This window comes from Leucopleurus acutus (genome assembly GCF_964270905.1).
Source record: "Leucopleurus acutus genome assembly, chromosome: 5".
NCBI classification, from domain to species: domain Eukaryota; kingdom Metazoa; phylum Chordata; class Mammalia; order Artiodactyla; family Delphinidae; genus Leucopleurus; species Leucopleurus acutus.
Window position 1 is genome coordinate 96,680,995 of NC_139147.1, and position 21,541 is coordinate 96,702,535.

General features: G+C 41.3%; 1 protein-coding gene across 1 annotated transcript; it reads right to left on the reverse strand.

Moving 5' to 3' along the window:
* Positions 1-2,593: 2,593 nt before the first annotated feature.
* SAMD7 (sterile alpha motif domain containing 7) lies at positions 2,594-20,969 on the reverse strand (the record flags this gene model as incomplete). The annotated part of the gene is made up of 8 exons (XM_082839107.1): positions 20,903-20,969; positions 18,699-18,825; positions 16,822-16,946; positions 12,969-13,047; positions 11,234-11,862; positions 10,095-10,216; positions 5,972-6,082; positions 2,594-2,788 (listed from the first exon to the last, which is right to left on the reverse strand). Exons 2-8 carry the CDS (start codon positions 18,797-18,799, stop codon positions 2,594-2,596), a joined length of 1,362 nt encoding a protein of 453 aa, XP_082695233.1. The 5' UTR covers positions 18,800-18,825; positions 20,903-20,969.
* Positions 20,970-21,541: the final 572 nt, after the last annotated feature.

Below are 21,541 nucleotides of genomic sequence, written 5' to 3' on the forward strand. Positions count from 1 at the left end.
GGGGAGAGGCTCCTTTACGTGGTTCTCTTTTTATGCATGGTTCTAAAATTAAGCACAGTGCTTTTTTTGGTGATAGTACACGCCAGGATGACATAAGGACATTTTCCTTAGAGTAACATTGAGACACATCTGTTCAAGTGAATCAGTTACCAACTCAATTGACTCATTTAGCAGGGAAAAGAAATTCAAAAGCCATCATATGGATATCCCTTTGCCACTAAAAGTATTAATTAAGCGTTCTTTTTATCCCACACCATAACACCTGTTAACTCACGTTTGGCACCTTGTGAAACTTTTATATGCTGGGAATAACAGCAGGTGAAAGGTTATGTAACAAAATAGTTCTTAAAATTTTGAACTTTGAAAGTATTATTTCTCTCTCTGAGCCTTTCTCTCTCTTTCTCTCTCTCCCCCCTCAAAGTTACCAATACTCCCTCTTTGGTCCACAAGCATGTTTGATAGTATAATATAATTTTATGTCAGGAAAAAACCCTGTTGTTTTCACATTAAAAATTAAAGAAAGCAAAGATCAACTAAATTAACATGGCTTGTGGGGAAATGACTTCAAAAGCCCATCTTCCAAATCAAAAAGTGAACATGGGAAGCACGCTACCTATGTTTATCAATGCAATTTGTTTGTTTGTTTTAGGAATCTATTGCTACAAAACAAATTATTCCATTAGTGGCTGGAAACAACACATACTTATTATCACAGTTTCTGTGGGTCAGGAACCCAGGAGCGGCTTAGCTGGGGGCCTCTGGCTCAGGGTCAGCCACAAGGCTGCCGTCAAGCTGTGGGCAGAAGCTGGATAGTCATCTCAAGGCTTGACCTGGGGAAGAGTCACGTGGCTGTTGGCAGGCCTCAGAAGATCTATTGCCGAGTTCAGTCACACCGTCCTCTCCACAGGTCCGCCTGGAGACAGAAAAGCTGGCTTCCTCCAGAGCGAGCAATCCAAAGAGAATGAGAGAGAGGACCTGTGACAGAAGCCACAGAAGTGACACGCCGTCATGTCTTCCATCTCCTATCCCTTAGAAAGAGTCATAACTGCAGCCCACCCCAAAGGGGAGGGGAATCACACAAGGTATGAACATCAGGAAGCAGGGGTAACTGGCATCCATCTTAGAAGCTGCCTACCACAGTTTATATTTTTATTTTATTTTTTCTATTTTTTGGCCGCGCCCCCATGGCGTGGGGGATCTTAGTTCCCTGACCAGGGACTGAACCCGTGCCCCCTGCAGTGGAAGCTCAGAGTCTTAACCACTGAACCACCAGGGAAGTCCCAGTTTGTTTATTTTAAATATAAATTTTAAAAACAGAAAATACGTTCTCATAGTTAAAAATTTAAAATGTACCAGAGGATATATAGTAAGAAGTCTCCCTCACACTGCTGTCACCCAATACCCTCCTTTGAGCAAACGCTTATCAGCTCCCTGCCGATCCTTTCACAGTCTTTCTGTTCAATGTGAAGTTGAAAGAATGGGATTCCACAGGGCACGCGCAGAAGCTGCCGTCATCGTCTCCCCTCGAGCTTGCCAGTTCAGTACTGCTTTGAGGAGGTAACTCTTCCCCACCTCTTCGGTGAAATAGGAGGTGGTCACTATGCCCTTTCCTCTCCCTCTCAGGTCATAAGGAGTCCTCCAGTTTTTAGTCATAACATGGTTTCGTATCAGAAGGAAAAAGCTGAGTAACAGTGGAACTCTGAACTTTAAGGTTCGAGCTTCTGCCCGTTCCTTTCTCCAGCTTCCTTCAGGCTGAAAGTCTGCCAGGAGAAAAGCTGGGGCCTTGTGCTCAGCTCCTCTATTTCTCTATTTTGTACTTCACTTTCTCTTCTTCCTCCTTCTGGCTCCACTGGGTTGCCTCTGTCTCTCTCTGGGCTGGGGGATGGGAAGCCAGTGAAGACAGTTAGGAGCTCTGTTTTTCAGTGTCCGTTTTTCTGGCTTCTGCACAGATATCCTCGTGGAAACATCCAACTATAGCTTTCTTTTTTTTTTTTTTGAAAATCAGAAATAGACCTCTTTGATGAAGGTCGTCAAAGGGTACAAACTTCCAGCTGTAAGTACTAGGGATGCAATGTACCACATGATAAATAGAATGAACATGCTGTACGTTATATATGAAAGCTGTTAAGTAAGTAAATCCTAAGAGTTCTCATCACAAGGAAAAACTTTCTTTCATTTTGTATCTATAAGAGATGACGGATATTCACTAAACTTATTGTGATAGCTGTTTCATGATGTATTTAAGTCATATCATTATGTGGTACACCTGAAACTTATGCAGTGCTGTTACGTCAATAGTATCTCAATAAAACTGGAAGAAAAAAAAAAGAAATACACCTCTTTATATATACAAATTTGATGTTCGCAAATTCTATCCTTCATTTAGTATTTGCTTCCAAGGATACGCCTCCAGCCACTTTGTGATATGGTCACCTCAGGAAGCCTGGGCAAGGCCTCTTCCCAGAGAGCTCAGGAGGGTGGGCTTTCTCTCCCTCTGATCCGTCATCTGGTCCTGGGAAACCCCCGCACACCCTTCAGAATATGCCAGACTTTTCAGAAAACCGATTAAGACTGTTCTTGCTCTGTGAGGGTTTTAATTTCTCATAGTATCTCGCTCATTTCTTTTAGGAATGATCATGTCCTGGGAACAAGGAACGTCCAGTGTATCACTCCAGGAATGAAAATCCAAAAGGGGGTTTGTATCTGTTGGTTGATTGAATGCTTGTTTCGTGTGGGTAGGAAGTGAAAGACTTTTCTTGTAGAATATACTTTCCATATGCTGAGATACCTTAGAAGACAAAATATAGTAATTACATCTATGAATTCTTTCAATAACACAGCATATTCTGCTAAGCCACAGGTGGCAGGGAGGCTGAGGTAATTTCAGGCATGGGACATCTAGAAGGACACAATTCTAGGATGTGGTGGGCTTTTTCTTTTAGAATCATAGTGTTTACATTGTAAAACTGGATATCAAGGTGGTAGGAGCTTACCAGTTCCTGTCCTTGGTTCTGCTGTGGTTGATCTGCACACACAATTATTTTACTCTGAGTTCACTCTAGCTCCTCCTTTCCCAATGGTCCCACAAGGGTTCCCAGACACCCTACTTCACCTTCACCAACACCCAGCCCGTCCTTCTCCAGGTGAGGCTGGAATTCTTTAGAACCTTAGCACACAACAGGCCTTCAGTGGGCTTAGTGTTGAGACATAAATAAGGCTGCGCTGGGACCTGGTGCCCTGGTACTAACCAGCGGGCTCCTACACAAACCTGATGCCGAGTGGGACCCAGGAGATTTCTATATTGTTCACATTGTTACAGCTCAAACCCCCAGCTCCCTCCATTCTAATAATATCTTTCTCAAATTCCAGTAACTTTTTCTTCTCCTACGCCTTTCCTTGTGTGCTCAGTCCCGGTCTACCTTCTACGTTTCTGTTCTGGAGGGTAGGTTTCCTTCTTCTTAGCAGTTCTTGCTGTAATGGAATTTTGCCCTTGATTCCCATTTTGGAGATTGAGATTTTGTTATCCACTGATTCCTGCCTGCTCACCTTCTGGGACTTTCAGATGTTACTCAGAACCTTCCAATTTTCCTGCTTCAATGGGACCCCTGGAAATTCCCAATCCCAAGGACTCTACAACTGTTCTGCTTGGTTGAACATCTGGCATCAGCTGGACCTTCCCCCTCCACCTCCCCCCCACCCCCAGCTTCTGTGGGAGTCCTGTCCTGTTATGCTGGTAGATGGGGCCTGAGATATAATAGCTCAGCTGGGCTGCATGGAAGCACTTATATGTATCAGATAGGAGCATAACAATGCTAGCAGCAAGTGAGGAGAAGATTAAGAATGACTTGGGGTTGGCCACATTGTAAGGACAAAGCAGAACAAAAAGTGCAACGAAAGTGATAGACCAAAGCCAAAGAAAATCAGATTTGAGAAAACACTGCAGTGGTATTGTAAGTACTCCAAGAGGTACAGTTTCCTCACGAAAGAAAAATCAATCATTTAAAAGTGAATATTACATTGTACCAATGTTAATTTCTTAGTTTTGACAAATGTGCCCTGTCATGTATTATGTTAACATTAGGAAAAGCTAGGTGAAGCCTCTGTACTATCTTGGCAACTTTTCTGTATCTAAAGTTATTCCAAAATAAGAAGTTGAAAAAAAGAACATCAGTGGAAACACTGAAGTATTTGCATTAGAAATAAAGAACTTCTTTACCCTGAAAAGTTTAGGAAAAATAAAAAGGGTTTTGAAGAACATTCTGGAAACTCAGCTCCTGGTCTAAGCATGTATTGTGAATAAGTAAAGTACTGTATAAATTCTGAAAGAATTAGTTGAGGCTTCTTGGTTTGACTTTTAGGAAACTCACTCTTTCAACAAATAACTATTGACCTATTATGGGTTTTGCACGTTCTAAGGTTGTATCTGTCAACAAAACAGATAAAGATCTCTGCTCTAATGGAGCTTACATTCTAGTGGGGGCAGAGGGAAATCAAAAATAAATATAACAAATAAATAAATTATATTGTGTGACTGAACGTGATGGGTGCTATGGGGAAAAAGAGAAGACCAGAAAAAGGGATAGCAGTAGTATGTATGGGGGCTGGGCCGTGTGCAATTTTAAGTAAGGTAAACCAATCAAACCTCACTGAGATGGTTTGGTGGAGCAAAGATGAAGGAGATGAGGGAACAAAGCATGAGGATGTTGGGGGAAGAGCATCACAGGCAGAGGGGGGAACAGTGTGAAGGTGGAACCTGTCTAGATGTTCGAACAGCATCCAGAGGTGAGTTGACAAAAGCAGTAACTGGCAGGGAGAGACTTAGAAGATGAGGTCAGGAAGGCAAGGGTGGTGATGGGTGGAGAGGACTGCAAATAATATAGGACTTTGACTTGGACTTTGAAAGAAATGGGGAGCTGTTGCAGACATTCGAGCAGAAGAGTGACATGATCTGTCTCATGTATTAGAAGAATCATTCTTTACTGCTGTGTGAATACGCTCTGGGTGGGCAAGGGCAGAGCAGGGAGAAGAGTTAGAAGGCTAACGCAGTAATCCAAAGAGAGAAGACAGTGCCTTAGACCAGAATGAAGCAGTGGAGGTAGTGATGAGAAGTGGTGCTCTGGAGCTGGCTTGTTCCAGCTCTTGAGACCAATTGTTATAATTTTAGGAAATTTGCAAGCTAATTGCTAAAAATGCCATTATTAAAAATTAAATTATATAAAGTTACAATTAGATATATTATATTGCAAACTAAAGTATTAAATACCCCAAACCTATCACTTAATTATTTTTACCTACTTATTTTATTATAATTGTTTATTATTATCTCTGCTCTTGAGGTTGTTTACCCTTGTGCTATCCACATGGTGAAGATAGTCTGAAATGGGGAGCTGCTGTGCATCTCTTCCCAATTCTGTATTCAGTGACGCTGCATGTGGAGTTTGTCAGCCATGGCGGGAGGACTGACACCACAGAAATTGACAAATGCTACGAATTGGGGTTCATTTTTAAAGACAGCAGATTGTTAAACATTGGCCAGCACACCACTGCTTTGTGCCTTCCCAACCAAAACTAGGAACGTGTACCAATGCCCCGTCCAAAGTTTTCAGGTTCCCTTTTTTTTTTTTTTGTTGCAGTACGCGGGCCTCTCACTGTTGTGGCCTCTCCCGTTGCGGAGCACAGGCTCTGGACGCGCAGGCTCAGCGGCCATGGCTCACGGGCCCAGCCGCTCCGCGGCACGTGGGATCTTCCCAGACCGGGGCACGAACCCGTGTCCCCTGCATCGGCAGGTGGACTCTCAACCACTGCGCCACCAGGGAAGCCCTCAGGTTCCCTCACTTTTATCATGTCCCCAACCACAGAGAGAAAAAGCTTAATAAAGAGGTATTGTTAATGTTACAACAAGATAAAGGTAACATATTTCTCTTAAGCTTCATACCATTAACACATGTTTAGTTACGAAAAATCACACTACCTGCGATTGGATCTTTAATGCCGGCCCCAGCTTTAAGCCCATAGTGCTTCGAAGATGCCCCTCTGTGAGTAATGGCAAAGTTTCTCCATCAATTGCATGATCTTTAAACACCTTATTAAACACAAAAGATGTCAGCTTTGTTTAAATGTCTTTTTTTTAAGACCTAACCTATTTTCATGAAAGCAACTTGAGCGACCTTTCTGAAACACAAAGCTAAGCACGCCACTCCTCCTTAAAACCTAGACTGTTTCCGGGATGAAGTCACAATCCTTCAAGTCTCTGTGGCCTGATCCCTTCTCCCTCTTCAGTCCCCTATCCTGCCATCCTCACCTTTCCCACCTTGGCCCTGGCCTCTGGCCACTAAAAATTATTCTCAAATCCCAACCATGTTAAGTTCTCTCTGGCTTCTGGTCCTCACCTGGAAATTCCTCCTTTGCCTCCCTCTCACCTTGCTGCCCCTCAGGTGGTAAACTCCTCACTGTCAGGTCTCACTTTCGATGCCTCTTCCTCTAGGAAACCGTAAGGCCCTCCTGTGTGTTCCTACCATGCCCCGTAGCTGCCCTCTCCAGCATGGTCACGCTGACGTGGAATCCCTTACGGTGCCCCTCTTCTGGACTACAAGCTCCGTGAGAAGAGGAACCATATTTGTCCCATTTCCACTGTGTGTTCCGTGCCTCGGAGGGCATGCCTCAGGACCAGCAGAAAATTAGATTCTTCTTGGGAAACTTCTGTACCAGGGACTTTGTGTTCTAACAGATTTTAGTTATTTACAAACTATATTTATTAAGTAATTATTTCTTTTCCTATTTTAACTGATCAAATTGTAGAATGGCTAATATAAGTAACTTAATTTGGGCCAAAGCAAAAAAGTGGACAGTTTGGGTTAGTCTATGTAGCCTTATTTTGGGGAAATGTATGATATTTCTTAGGTTGTCTGTTGTTTTGAAATATTTTGAATAACTTAAGCATACCTTCTACCACCTTTGAGAATTCCTAGGGCCCCAGGTACCCTTGGCCGAAAATCATACGGCCCAATATCCTCAACGTAGAGTAATTATGATGGAAAGAGCTAGATTTGGAGTCACACACACATTTTTTTAAGCAGTCCTCTAGCCACCTTGAAGTTCAGCTTTACTCAGCTGCAAAATAGAGCTAATATCTCCTTTGCAGAAGTATGGTGTCGATTAAATTTAAAAGACAATCTAAATAATTTACTTAGTACTGTGACTGGCACATAGTCTGTTGCCAATAAAGAGTAGGCGCTATTATTATGATTTTTTGTAAATGAGAGAACCAGCACAGAAAAGGTTAAGTGAGTTGCCCAAAAATCATAGCTTGCCTGTTAGAGAACTTGTAAAATAATGTATAGTTCATGATTCTGATCCAGAATTTTCCCTGCTTAACCCCACTGCCAATCAGCAAAAGGAGTGCTGATAAAAATAGTTACCTATATTTATGGTAGAAAATTTACCTAATTTCTCCTTCCTTTGTAGGGATTCCATTGAGCAGTGAAGGGACCATGAGAGATCATCCAAAGAAGGAGAAATCACAGAGATAAATTTTCACACAGAGGTAGGTTGGCACCCAGGGCCTGAAATGCATGAGCGCCTAACCTCCAGTCATGGTGGATGGACCCTGGGCCTGAGGCAAGGATGCAGAACATGCCTCTGTCATTCAGAAGAGATCCTCACTTCATTCTCACGAGAGCAGTCTGGGCCAAGTGCATGATATAAATATGCATGTATTTTTAATCATTTCATTTATTTTTAGAGAGAATACTTTCACTGCTGACTTATTTGAACTAGACATTGACTTTGAACAAATAAAATGTGTTACAGGGTATCCTGGATGTCCCTAAATGGCTGAACCACCCATCCTCTCTTCACAGCTATTTAAAAGATTTCATTTGCAAGGGGCTTTGGATTTTCACTGCGGTTATTTTTTCCTGAATTTCCTTTTTCTACCTGCAGAAGGTGGGTGGTTGGAGGTTGCTGCACCTAAGGCAGAGGTGAGGAAGAAGAGGACAGAGAAGGGGACAGGGGGTGTGGCCCTGAGTAGTCCCAGGGGCTGTGAGTAAAAGCGGATGGCACATTGCAGCCAAGGGTTCCTGTGAGAGCTGTGCACAAGCAGTGCTACTTCAGAGCCTGCTGCGCTCAGACGGCACCCAGCTGCATCCAGGGGGGTGCTCCCCATTTCTGTACAGAACACCGTCACCGAACACAGCCTGGTCATGCCCAGCAGGGTGTGGCATCCTTGCTGTTGAGGTCACCAGCAATTGCTAAGAGGGGAACTGACTTTAGTGAGGAAACAAGAGCAGGACTTGATCCTAAACACATTTGAGAAACAGCTAGAAATAACTGTACCACTTCTTGGGGTGGGGAAGGAAGCACCAACATCCTGTTGCTAAGAGGTAATGAGTCAGCAAAGTTTGGGGTCTTCGTGTTTATGTGACTTCTTTATACCCATAAGGGGACATCTGGGATTATAAAGTATGAAACACATGTAACATTATTTATTACAAGAGTGGTTATTATAAACTGCATTTTTATGACTGTGAATCACTGACTGATTAAGAATAGTGAGTTCAAACAGATTCAATCCATCAGAAGTCAGTAATCAAATGTTCGTTATACATGGGGTTGCTTCTTTATGGTTATCAGAATTTGGTAACTTCATTGTACCACTTGAAAAGCGGCATAGATACATTTAAAAAGTGACTTACCCACGGTTAATGACTAGTAATAAAATAATAAGGTTATACTCATTGAATAGGCAAAAATAGAACAAATTTTTTTAGCAGGTATGCAAAAGGACAAAGTAGGTGACTTGAAGAATACAACCTGCCTCATAAGTAACTTGAGATTCTGCTTTCTCTAGAAGCCTCTGAGGTAATGAGGAAATTAGAATCTACTGAGTGCCAGGCACTCATTTATGCTTACAACAATCCTTTGAAAATGTATTATACTATTATCCTCATTTTACAGATGAAAAAACCGAGACACCGAGGAGGGAGGCAATTTGTCTTAGGTCACATGTCCAGAAAGTGGAAAAGCCAGGATTTGAACTTGTACTTTCTGGTTTCATAAGCCATACTCTTAATCACTACTCTATATGACTTTTCCATTGGTCCAATAAAAAGAAGAAAGGAAGAAAAAGAGAAAGGGAAAGGAAGGAAGGGAGGGAGGGAAGGAGGGAGGAAGGAAGGAAGGAAGGAAGGAAGGAAAATTAAAAAAAAATTAACAGCATTACACTGAAGAAAATATCACAAAATGAGATCTGAAAAAAGTTATCTCTAACATCAGTTACTTATGATGTAGTTAAATCATAATGTCCTTTTCTTGCTTTCTTTTACTTTAAAATATAAACCAAAGATAGTTATACCAGATTTAGCAGGCACATTGTTGCTTGGAATTGTGTTATTAAATCACTTGAAAAAGTAAATTATATGCATGAAAATGTAGCACTGACATAAACTTCAAAAACTTGGCAACCCACCATTTTTATCTCCAATTTTCCCATATAAGTGAGGCTAGTTTTACTTTTCAACTGTCCTGATAGTTCATTATAATTTAAAAAATAGTATTTATCTACCAGATTAAATTATGTGTGTAGGCGTTTTTATATATTGCCCCATAATAAAAATGGAATTTTAAAATAGTTAATTTCCAACTTTTCAGATGTATTTCCTTCTTGTCCTTTTTAGAATAAAGTATATATTTCTGTTATGTATGATGAGTAGTCTAAAACTTCTGATACAGAAGTACATGCCTCCAAATGTTTGCTAAATGGATGAGCAGGGAATACAGTAGATACCTCTCATTCTTCTTGGATGTTTGGCCTCTGAACCTCCTAATTCTGGGAGAATTCCACATCTCAGGAGCCTTGATGGGACAGAAACTAAAGCCAGACACTGGCTTTCCCAGCCTCCCTTGAGGCTGCGGTGGGCACATGACCCAAGCTCCACCAATCAGAGGCTTCTGTTCCAGGGGAGCCAATGACATACAAAGGGAGAGATTATTAGGAATGCTCTCTGGGGTCAAAATCAAGTTCAACAGAACTCATTATGAAGGAACTATATTTCAAAGTGTCTAACTTTTGAGAAAATACTTAAATGTTGCGTCACCTGAGCATAGTCTGAACAACCTGGAAGGCCACTAATGAAGCTGTACACGTCATTCACAGTCCATTTCTGAATATCTTCATCCAAAGATAGATTTTCCTTGATTGTAAGAAGCACATGTGTTCCTTTAAAACAGAAAGAAAATTATTTTGTGGGAAAAGGGAAAAGGGGGAAGCTAAGAGTACAGTTTCATGTATAGTTACATTCATTTCCTCATGTTCTATTACCACAGAGCAGTCCCTTTACATAGATCTACACGTAACCCCCTTAAGAGATAGAGTTACTGAGAGATGATTTCTAAAAAAGCTTAGCTACCTCCTTTCTTTTCTTCCTCTAAAGGATCTTTAATGACAACCTTATCATAAATAAAAACAAAGTTCCAGCTTCTCTCAGATTCCAATAGAAATACCCTGTGGATTTCATTCTCCAGATTAATACTACCATGTTCTATGATGTTACATGATTTATCATGCGCTCTAAGCCATGTGAGAATTTAGCTGCATCTTCATCAAAATGGCAAATTAATATTTTGTCAGGGAAGCAGTTGGTAGGTGGCTAGATTACACATATCCAAATCCCTGTGTTTTAAAATATTTTTATCTAAAGAAGTTCCAGTTTTAAACTATTTTTTATCTAAAGAATTTCTTGAAAACTATTCAGTGTGTCTTTTTGGGGCAGGGGGTAGTGTGTTAATACTCTTAGGTTAGAGAGTATCATAGCAGTAGTGAGCACTGAAAGAGCTTCTGTTTAATTGTTTATTTTTTCTACACTTAAATACAGGGGAGATTGAATTCATACTTTTAAGCAAGAAGCCCCTCTGTTTTGTGTTGAAGAGATTAGATTAAATCAAAAATTAAATTAAAATGTTAATTAAAAATTCTGGTAGGCTTTCCCATCCTTCCTCATACTTACCTTCCTAGCCTTTGCTGAAAATTCCCTATATAGCAAATATATAAACACAGATACATTGCACTGTTATGGCTGATTGGAACTAATGTAATAAATTTTTCAAGAGGAGGTAATTCTAAGTAGGATCAAGAAAAAGGAGGATAAAAAGAAACACAGTGGTTACAGCTCACCATGTAATAACTTCAGGGACTTGATGACCTGCGGTTCCTGAGGATTAGCCCCTGGACACCTACCTGGCAGAGATGGTCGAGGAACTGGCGGGTAAACCTCATTCTTTTCACCACAGGCTGCCAAAACCTGCTCTGAAGCCTTCTCCTTCCCATTGTCCCAGGCCTTTTCTTCCAGGGGAGTGCCATGAGCTCCCCAGGGTCTTCCATGGCCGCGCTCCAGCTCTCCAAAGGTGTGGGCAAGAGCTGTAGATGGCTTTTCTTTGGTTTCACCCAACTTGTGACTGTTGAGAGTGTCTGTTTCTGGGTCTTTTGCATACTCATTCTCTTCACAGGGAATTGCACGGGTTTGGCCTAGGGGCTTTTCTTCTACTCCACTTTTAGAACTCTCGGTGTCACTGTCTAGAACTTTCTGATTCCCTGTACCTCTCCTGAGACGACGACATTTCTGCCCCCAGCTCTCTAGAAAGGGCGGACCGGTTGCCACTAGCATGGGGTTTCCCTGAAAGTTTCTCAGGGCGCTTCTGTGAGCATGCAGGTCACTGGCAGGGAGCATGCTCCTGCCATGGTCGGTGGCTGGGCCAGCTGGGATACTGAAGCCATAAAGGAATGGTATCCCTAGGCCTGCTAGTCCCTTGGAATTAACTTTTTCTATTCTCCTTTGTTGGTAAATGGCATGCATTTCCATTTCCATCCTAAAAACAGAACAATATATTTTATAAACCCAACAAAACCATTAGAAATATCATTTTAATGGCCCTCTGCCTTCCCTATTGTAGCACCTCTGCTTTTCTTTTGAGTCCTTATGCTACTTATCTGAAGTCTGTTAGGTGTAAACACGAATCTCCCAGAGAGCCACTGGGAAGGAGAGTCTGGAGTAAGATCAGAGGTGAAGGGTTTGGCTGAATCTCACAATGGAAGTCTAAGGCCAGTCTTTAGAGCATTGTCTTTAATGGATGAGACAATCTTAGCAGGGATGGGGAGAATGCAGCACAGCATTAGTTTCTTGCCAGAGATTAATCCTCAAAGAAATTAAAGTTTTGGGAAGAAGTTTTTAAACCTTACAGTACAATTTTAGTGAGACTCAAGAAACACAGAAGTCTCAACTGTTAAAGTTAATGCCAGTGGTAAGGGTTGGGGAAGGGAGAAGGGGGGAAGACTTGCTGGTATTTTTGCTTACTTTACTTTGCTTATTGGTCATCACCTGGACCCCTTAATGTTCAGCAATGAAAAAGTTGACTGATGCTTTCTCTTGCCCACAGCAATAACCTAGTCATTACTGCTGTGTGTTTCTCCTGGCTGTTGAAGGCCACTTTTAGATTGACGGGGCTGTCTGGGCTCTAATGGCATAGTTTGAAGTGGGATTGGCAAGCTTGGCTCCTGTCTTTGAGCAGAACTGAAGTCATTTAAGACAGAAATGCCAGTATGAATTTCAAAAGAATCACAGCTAGGCATTTTAATTATGAGACACTGACAAGCTACTGTGATCTGTAGACTTAGCTTCGCTGTGTAATTTCTAATCTTGTTTTTATCCTTAAACAACCTGTGTACATGTTTGTATATGTTTCTTTTTGTAATATTCCTGGAATACTTTTTGAAAGTAATCAGTGTGTGTGTGTGTGTGTGTGTGTGTGTATATATATATATGAAATCAGTGAATACATATACACAAATATAACAATATATACAAAAACAATACACAAATACAATAAATGAATGAATATATAGAAAAGTATATATATAACAAATGAATAAACAAACAAGTGAATGAATAGAAAATAAAACAACATTGTTACATTACCTGGCAGTATGCTGCCTTTGAATCATTTCATTCCTTCTAGCCATTGCCTTTATGGATTCAGGTGGCAAAATGCCCCAACCTTAAACAAGAAAACCACCATCCCACCCCACAAACAAATTAACAATATCCACTTGAAAATAATGAAAGAAAATATAATGATTTAAAACAGTATCTGCAAAAAACCACCAACTGAGCACGGTGTTGGAAATGGTATCAGTTCATGGCTGTTCAGAATCTTAAGAGTCACTTTGGTGATGGCATGATAACACCAGATAATTTTTTTCTTTTTTATGGCTGCGCCTTGCGGCTTGCGGGATCTTATTTCCCTGACCAGGGATTGACCTCAGGGCCCTGGCAGTGAAAGCACCGAGTTCAAACCACTGGACTGCCAGGGAATTCCCCAGATACTTTTTTTCTTTAAGTATGGGTCTCATGACTGGCAATGTTTCCCTACCATACTTCAAAAGGAAAAAGATGAAATTAACTGTGGATCTCTTGATCACTTGCTTTTTCAGTAAATATTGCTAATTTTTTTTTGGAAGAAAAGAATTAGCTGACCTTAAAAAAAAAGTAACTAAGTGCTTCTTTATGCACTGAAATCTCTGGAAATAATACAGTGGGTTCTTTTTGTTTTTGTTTTTTTTGCGGTATGTGGGCCTCTCACTGTTGTGGCCTCTCCCGTTGCAGAGCACAGGCTCCGGACACGCAGGCTCAATGGCCATGGCTCACGGGCCCAGCCACTCCGCGGCATGTGGGATCCTCCTGGACCGGGGCACGAACCCGTGTCCCCTGCATCGGCAGGTGGACTCTCAACCACTGCGCCACCAGGGAAGCCCCAAATACAGTGTTTTAAGTGGATAAAATATGAAGCTCTCTACGTGGACTTTTGGGTGTAGCTGAGGAAAATACTTTTTACAAAACAATTTCAATGGAGTTGAACAGCAATTACATTCTGTGTCAACCTTCCAATATGTCTTAAGGTAATGACAGCATCGTCAGAATTCAAGGCTCTATTCTTGCCTGGTAACTTCATGCTTATATTGATTTTTTCTTTCTCTGGACTCCTAATGCACTTAGAGTCTATGCTGGTGCTTCTCAAACCATCCCTTGGTGAAGGACTATTTTTTTCTTTTAAAATTTCCAACCCATCATGGACCAATACTTTCAAAAAATACATAAAATGACATTTTAGAAAATTGAAATGAAAGCAAGAACAAGTACAAGCACAATTTAAAACGATTAGATTAACAGACATAAAATTACCCTGTCAGGTTGCTGTGAAAGTTTCTAAGCCTTACTCTCTGTTTATGCATTTATTTGTACAAACACTTCTCAGACCAGCATAGGTCTACAGACCACACTGTAACAATAACAGATGCACAAATTATACTTATTACAGAGTTTTGTTCAATGATAGTTTTACTTGTGTAAATCTGTTCTCCCCAACAAGAGGACAAGTATCATGAAGGCTAGAACTGTTTTTATACTTGCCTTGTACCAAGCTAGCAGAGCTCGTTAAACTCCTATTAATAATAACCTATCTTGAAATACACCATACTGTATCTATTTTTAAGAGATTCTCTCTCAGTTGTAAAATTCAGAGGTTAGATGACGTGGCCTCTAAAAATCCTTCTGACTCTAAACCTCTATATTTTTATAGTTCAGGGCCTTTGAGATATTCTCCTTGAGACAGCTGGCATGCATAAGACTGCCAACCCATGGGGTAATGCCCAAGGATGCAGAGAATGTCCATGTGAGAAGATCAGTGTAGAGGGTACAATTCTCATTACCTGGATTTTAGCACCCTATGAAATGTGGACTCATCAAACCTATTTCAAGTTTCTTTCTCTTTCCCAAATAGTTGACATCAAACTTAGTGCTAGTCCTGTTGTAATAATCCACTCCCTACCTAACATCCCAAATTTTGAAACAGATCCCTGTTTTAATCCCTATTTTGCTAACTTACTTAGTGGCTCGGTTTCTATAGGACTGAGGGCCTACCCTTGCCCTTGCTTACTCTCTTACACGTCAGCCTTGAGGTGGGAGACTGACCTCTGTTCCTGGGACAGGTTGTCAACCTGCCTGTTTGTATCCACCTATTGGCAGTTTCTGGATTCTTCATCAGTAAGAAGCTCTTTCTGAGTCAGCAATGCAGCTATTTCACTGGTCTGCTTAATTGCTGCCTGTAACTTCGGGCTATAGATTTAACCTGGTTCTTGCTGCCAGATGGGGCTACCATCCAGGTTCAGCTGATGGGCCTGTCACACTCCAGTGGGTGTGTCTAGTTTCAGACCTGGCCCCTGCTCAATCTCATCGAAGTGGATCCACATGCCCTGCGGCAGACAACACGCTTAAGTCCAGGCAGGCCAGTGTCTTCACTGGCCCTGGCACCAATCTTATTTCTTTCTGTCTCAGGCTTTTCACTTACATTGTTCATATCTAGTGGGTTGGTCAAAAAGTTCATTTGGGTTTTCCTGTAACATGGAAAACTCGAATGAACTTTTCGGCTAACTCAGTATTAAGAGTTGTTGGAATTGGAGAGCAGGGACAAACAGAAACTCACTGAATATAGTTTGGGGGAGATAAGATGCATCAATCTGATCTTCAATCTTATTCTCTCTTGAGCTCCTACACTCATGTTTTCACTGACACCACCCTGCTGAAATTGCTCTTATCGAGATCATCAATGACCTCCACAAAGCTATATCTAATCATGTATTCTTGGTCCTCATCTTACTTGGCCTCTGAGTGGCACACTTGACACAGTTGCTCACTCTTTCCTTAAACCACTTTCTTCCCTTGGTTTCCAGGCCTCCGTCCTCTCCTGGGTTTCCTCCCACCTCAGTGGTTGCTTTTTCTATATCTCCGTTTATCTTCTAGACCCTGCTGGTATGTCCCAGGGATCATCCTTTTAACTTGTAACTCATCCTTTTAACCCACTCTATGGATGATCTCATCTAGTCTCATATATCCCGATGACTTCCAAAATTATATCTCCAGGTTGTCTCCAGAAGTCCTCCCTGGACTTCAGCTGCCTTCCAGACATCCCCCCATTGATTGTCTATTAGGCATCTCAAATGCCTATGATATCCCTCCCGCCCCAAGAACTCTTGCTTTCATGGTCTTCCTCAACTCAGTGAAGAGCAACTCCACCTTTCCCATTTCTCAGCCAAAATTTCTAATGTCATCCTTAACACCTCTCCTCTTTTTACATCTCATATCTAAACTCTGAGAAAATCTTGTTGTTTCTACCTTCGAAGTATTTACAGAATCCAGCCACTTCTTACCATTCCTACTGTCACCACGCAGGGCCAATCCATCATAATCTTTTGACTATTCTAATAGCCCATTAACTCCCATCAGTTTAACTCCAAAACTTTAATCCTATCAAGTTTGTCCCCAACACAGCAGCCAGAGTGATCCTGGTAAAATGTAAGTCAGACTATGTCACTCCTTTGCTCAAACTCCTCAAAAGCTTTCCCTCTTCCCCAGAATAAAAGGCAGGTCCTCACTATGGCCTATCAGGCCATATGTAAACTGCCCCAGGGCCTTTAACTCTCAGACCTCATCTCCTCATGACCTCATCAGTTCCTGCCTGTAAGATAAGACAGATAGTAATTGTAGATTTTCATGTTATTCATCAGTAAATTGATGGTTGGAGGAGTTAAGCGACTTACACTTGGTCACACAGTGGTGGAACCATGATTTAAACCTAGGTAGTAATTATAGAAACTACAAGTATAATCACCATACAGTTTTGCCTCTAAAATTTGGCAGTAAATTTGATGGCAAGCTTAATGCAGCAATCCAGTTCACAGTGGCTCCACAGACAAGAGCCATCTGTTGCTCATACCTGAGTAGACATGACTGGACAGCACGTTCGGCATATTTGCATTTGGTAGAGCAGAGAATCCAAATTGGGAAGGAACACAAAACTGTCTTGGGTCAGTTGGAGCTACAGTGGGAGGCAGTAAATCTCTAGGGAAAAAGATACAAATTAGGATATTACTCAGCCATAAAAAGAAACGAAATTGAGCTATTTGTAATGAGGTGGATAGACCTAGAGTCTGTCATACAAAGTGAAGTAAGTCAGAAAGAGAAAAACAAATACTGTATGCTAACACATATATATGGAATTTAAGAAAAAAAAATGTCATGAAGAACCTAGGGGTAAGACAGGAATAAAGACACAGACCTACTGGAGAACGGACTTGAGGATATGGGGAGGGGGAAGGGTGAGCTGTGACAAAGCGAGAGAGTGGCATGGACATATATACACTACCAAACGTAAGGTAGATAGCCAGTGGGAAGCAGCCGCACGGCACAGGAAGATCAGCTCGGTGCTTTGTGACCACCTGGAGGGGTGGGATAGGGAGGGTGGGAGGGAGGGAGACGCAAGAGGGAAGAGATATGGGAACATTATATATATGTATAACTAATTCACTTTGTTATAAAGCAGAAACTAACACACCATTGTAAAGCAATTATACCCCAATAAAGATGTTAAAAAAAAAAGATACAAATTAGGTAAAATGAAAATGGAATTGTACAAAATTTCCATTACATAGACAGTGAGGTTTTTTTATTGCCATATGGGATTCTATCATCTCTTCCCAAAATGAAGTACAAAAGTCCTGCAGTCTCTATTGGCTTAAGTAGAAATATGATGAGAAAGCTTAGGAGGAAGGGCTCTACTAAGGAAGGACTAACTCAGCTGCCAGCACAACAGAGAAAGCAGGAAAGGGAAGTTTTAGGGATGTCAGGGGGAAAAAAAGATCCAATCAAATCAGTACCAATGTCTGATTTTCCATTCTTGACCACAACATTCTTTCCTCATTTGATAAACATACTGTGGCTTGAGTTTTGCCATCTAGGATCAGTGACTACCTGGGTGCACAATTTTCTCCAAACTTCAGTGGTCTCTAGAAGTCCAACTCTTTTGTTCATGCTCCATGAACAAGCATAAATACTGAATTTTTCTTTCTCCTCGGAATGTCAGACTATATCAATATATTCAAAAGAAGGGAAGTCAGGAAACTGCCAGAGTGTACAACCAAAATACTGATAACTTCACTTTTATTGCAAAGAAAGAATTGCTCTATCACAGGAAATCCAGGATACCCAATTGTTATGGACTGAATTGTGTTCCTAACCCCTGCCCCACCATGCGACTGTCTTTGGAGCCAGGGCCTTTAAGGGGGTAATTAAAGTTAAATGAAGTCCTAAGGGTGGCGCCCCAGTAGGACTGGTGTTCTTATAAGAAGAGGAAGAGACACCAGAAGTGCTTGCACACAGAGAAAAAAGCACGTGAAGACACAGAGAAAAAGGCAGCCAAGTCTGCAAGCCAAGGAGAGAAGCCTCAGGAGAAACAAAACCTGCCAGTACCTTGATCTAGGACTTTCAGCCTCCAGAACTGTGAGAAATAAAATTAAGCCACCCAGTCTGTGGTATTTTGCTACCACAGCCCTAGCAGACTACATCCACGTTTGCACCTATGCGATGCCTGTCACATAGAAAGTGCTCCTTAGCTATTTGCTGAGTGAGGACGTCAAGCAGGCCTCAAAGGGGAAGTGATGAGAAGTTTGTTGAAGATGTGGCCGGCAGATTTATTGCACCACAGTTCCCTGAAGTAACATTAGACAATAAAACAACACTGGGATTAACAGCATTTGAAACCTTAATAATATCCATTTTCTCCTTTGACTGGAATATCGTATTGAAGAGAAATACCTGTCCACACTTGGAGGTTCAAATGGTGAGGGAACCAGTGGAATCCTCTGATGCCCTGATGCTGCCAATAAAGGGTTCACGGCCATCATTGGATTTATCATCAATATCTCTCGCCACTGATGGAGTTCTAAAAAAAACCAGATAGATATGTCAACAAATACCTCTACTTTTTGTGAACTATTTGAATTCTTCTTGAACACGATGAACACCTTTTGTATTTTCCCAACACTTGGGAAGACTAACTACAGCAAGATTTCAGTTACACAAAAACCCCTCCATTGTTAAGTACCCAGATACAACTGTAGAACTCCGTGTGCCTTTGGAATTTGTTGGAGAGTCCACAGGTAATACCATACCACACTACAAGCAACACTAATAAAATTAAACCAGTTTTGCAAGATTCCAGAAATACCATCTTCTTTTATTACAACTTATTTTGATGTTTATATTTCCAGAAGTACAAATGCACGTATGCTCCCATATGTTAAGTTTTTGGAAAAATATTCCTATTTAGTTGATAAGATTAAAACAGAAAAGAGGAGGAAAATCTTCCTAATGGCCCAAAATACATCTAATTAAAGTGAATACAGGCTGACTGCATGTGTCTAACTAGAACAAGTGACCAAGTTATATCCAAACATACATAAACACAAGCATTCATAACTTTATCTAGAACCTAGTGATCAGAAAAAGGGACCATTATAAAAGGGGTAAAATTTTGTCTTATATTTTCTTATTAATTATTAACATCTTTTGAATAATTTTAAATATTAAATGAGTGTTAGTCAAACAGGTCGCTTTAGCTTCTTCATCCTCAATAGTTACTTAAAAAAAAACTGAGATAACTACAACTATGTTTGAAAAAAAAAGGAAATCAGGAAGAAAATGTTCTGCTTTTCAAAGTAGTGATGTTTTTTTCTTTCTCGTGTGCATATTTGATTTAATTTTTAAAAGAGTTAATACATTCATATGGTTCCAAAACTAGAAATACAATGGTGTTTAAATAAGCAGTCACTTCTTTAGCTTCTTTTCCAGGCCTAAACCTACGGATCAACTTCGAAATTCAAGTCCACAGGTCACCTAGCATTGGCTTTCACCATTCATATACATTTTTTTCAAGTTTTGAATGTGGATTTCTTTTCACTATTTCTGTGAGGTCGATATAATTTCTTCCCTGATAGTGGCCTCAGAGTAGTGACCAGTCAGAATCAGGATAAAATTATTTGCCAGATGCCTGCCAGCCAGGGTGAGATGCCAAGAAAGAACTCAGGCCAGGTGTGTCAGCTGTGGGCTTGCATCTCTGGTGAGGACACTGCTCCTTGGCTTAGAACCTCAGGTCCTCCGCATCTGAGATTTAGTGCACAGCCACCTTTTTTCACCTCGTCCATTACACAACAGAACAGTGTGGGACACAACGTGGGGTTTCCTTTTGAAATACTGTTGAACTTTGATTTGTGTCATGAATTGACAGTCTCTGGTAGAAGTTTGAACTTACCTATGAGAGAGAGAGAAACTTTGAAGCTGTGACATATAGTGCTCATCTTGCATTTTATGTGATGCCTGAAACAAATCTGGAGGAAGGAGAAGGAAGAAAAGGAGTGCAGAATCCCTCCAGAGCAAGCATTGCCTAGAGGCTGACCACCCCGCTACTTCACATGTCACCATAGGGAAGTACCGTGGAGATTACTCACCAAGAGTGGATGAGACTATCTTACTTTGGGATTCCTCCAAAGCAGGCCTGAGACAAGGACTTGAATGAAGGTAATTTATTTGGGAGGTAATCCCAGGAAGCCCACATGAGGGAGTGGGTGAGACCAGGAAGGGAAAAAAAGCCAATAAGGGGTGAGCTAATCTGTGAGTTACCACTATGGACAACCTTCTGAGGACCCTCTAAGAAAACTTGTAGTACACATCTCATAACTGTCCCAGTGGAAGACACAGAGCTGGCCATGTACCCACTGATTTCTGTCAGCCACTGGTGGAGGGCAACGTTCTCCCTTGCGTCTGGGTTATGCCGGAGCTAGATCCAACAAGCTCCTACAGTGCCGGAGAAAGCCTTCAGTCGGAAGCAGAGAAATGCACGTGCTTGAGATGGGAAATGACCTCTATGGTTGCAGGTGAACTCAGAAAGGGGGTATGGGTAAGGCAGCAAGAACTGTTGAGGCCACGTGATTACTTTCTAATGTCATTCCACTGATCGACACAAATGCCTTTCTTCTGGACTACCAGGTTTGCCAGGCATAGGCATATTTCTACGAGGCTCTGTAGGGTCCACTGTCTGCAACAACACAGCTGGATTTTTTTCGCTGTTTTTCATGTGTTCAGTGAAATGAGTGGGGGACTTAAGGCTATTGAGCCAATGGAGTTGAAGAAATGAGGCATCGGAGACAAGCCTCATCTAATTGACCATTAAAGCCCTCCTTGGTACCATACCTGTCCTGGATTCCATGGTGCCTGAATCTGACTTTCTTTCTTTTTGCAATGCCAGGGAAACTGAATGTAATCTATGAAATTCTGTTACACTTCTGACATGGTAATTTATTATTTTTAATCAGTCTACCAAATTTTTTCCTAAAATGTAAATTATTCCCAAGTCTACAGAAATGTCCCTATGCCATGAAGGTCCCTGGGAAGGACAATGAGTCATTGGCACCTACCACACCTGAATGTTACAGTTCTGGGCTCCACCTGGCTTCCCTAGTTTCTTTTCATCTTTACACCTGTGAGAAAGTGCTTATTTACTTACCACAACATCTATTAGTGCCCAAATTTTCTTAAAAAAAAATTATAGCCCTGTGCTATAGACTGTCTCCTCTCAAAATTCGTATGTTGAAACCTAATCC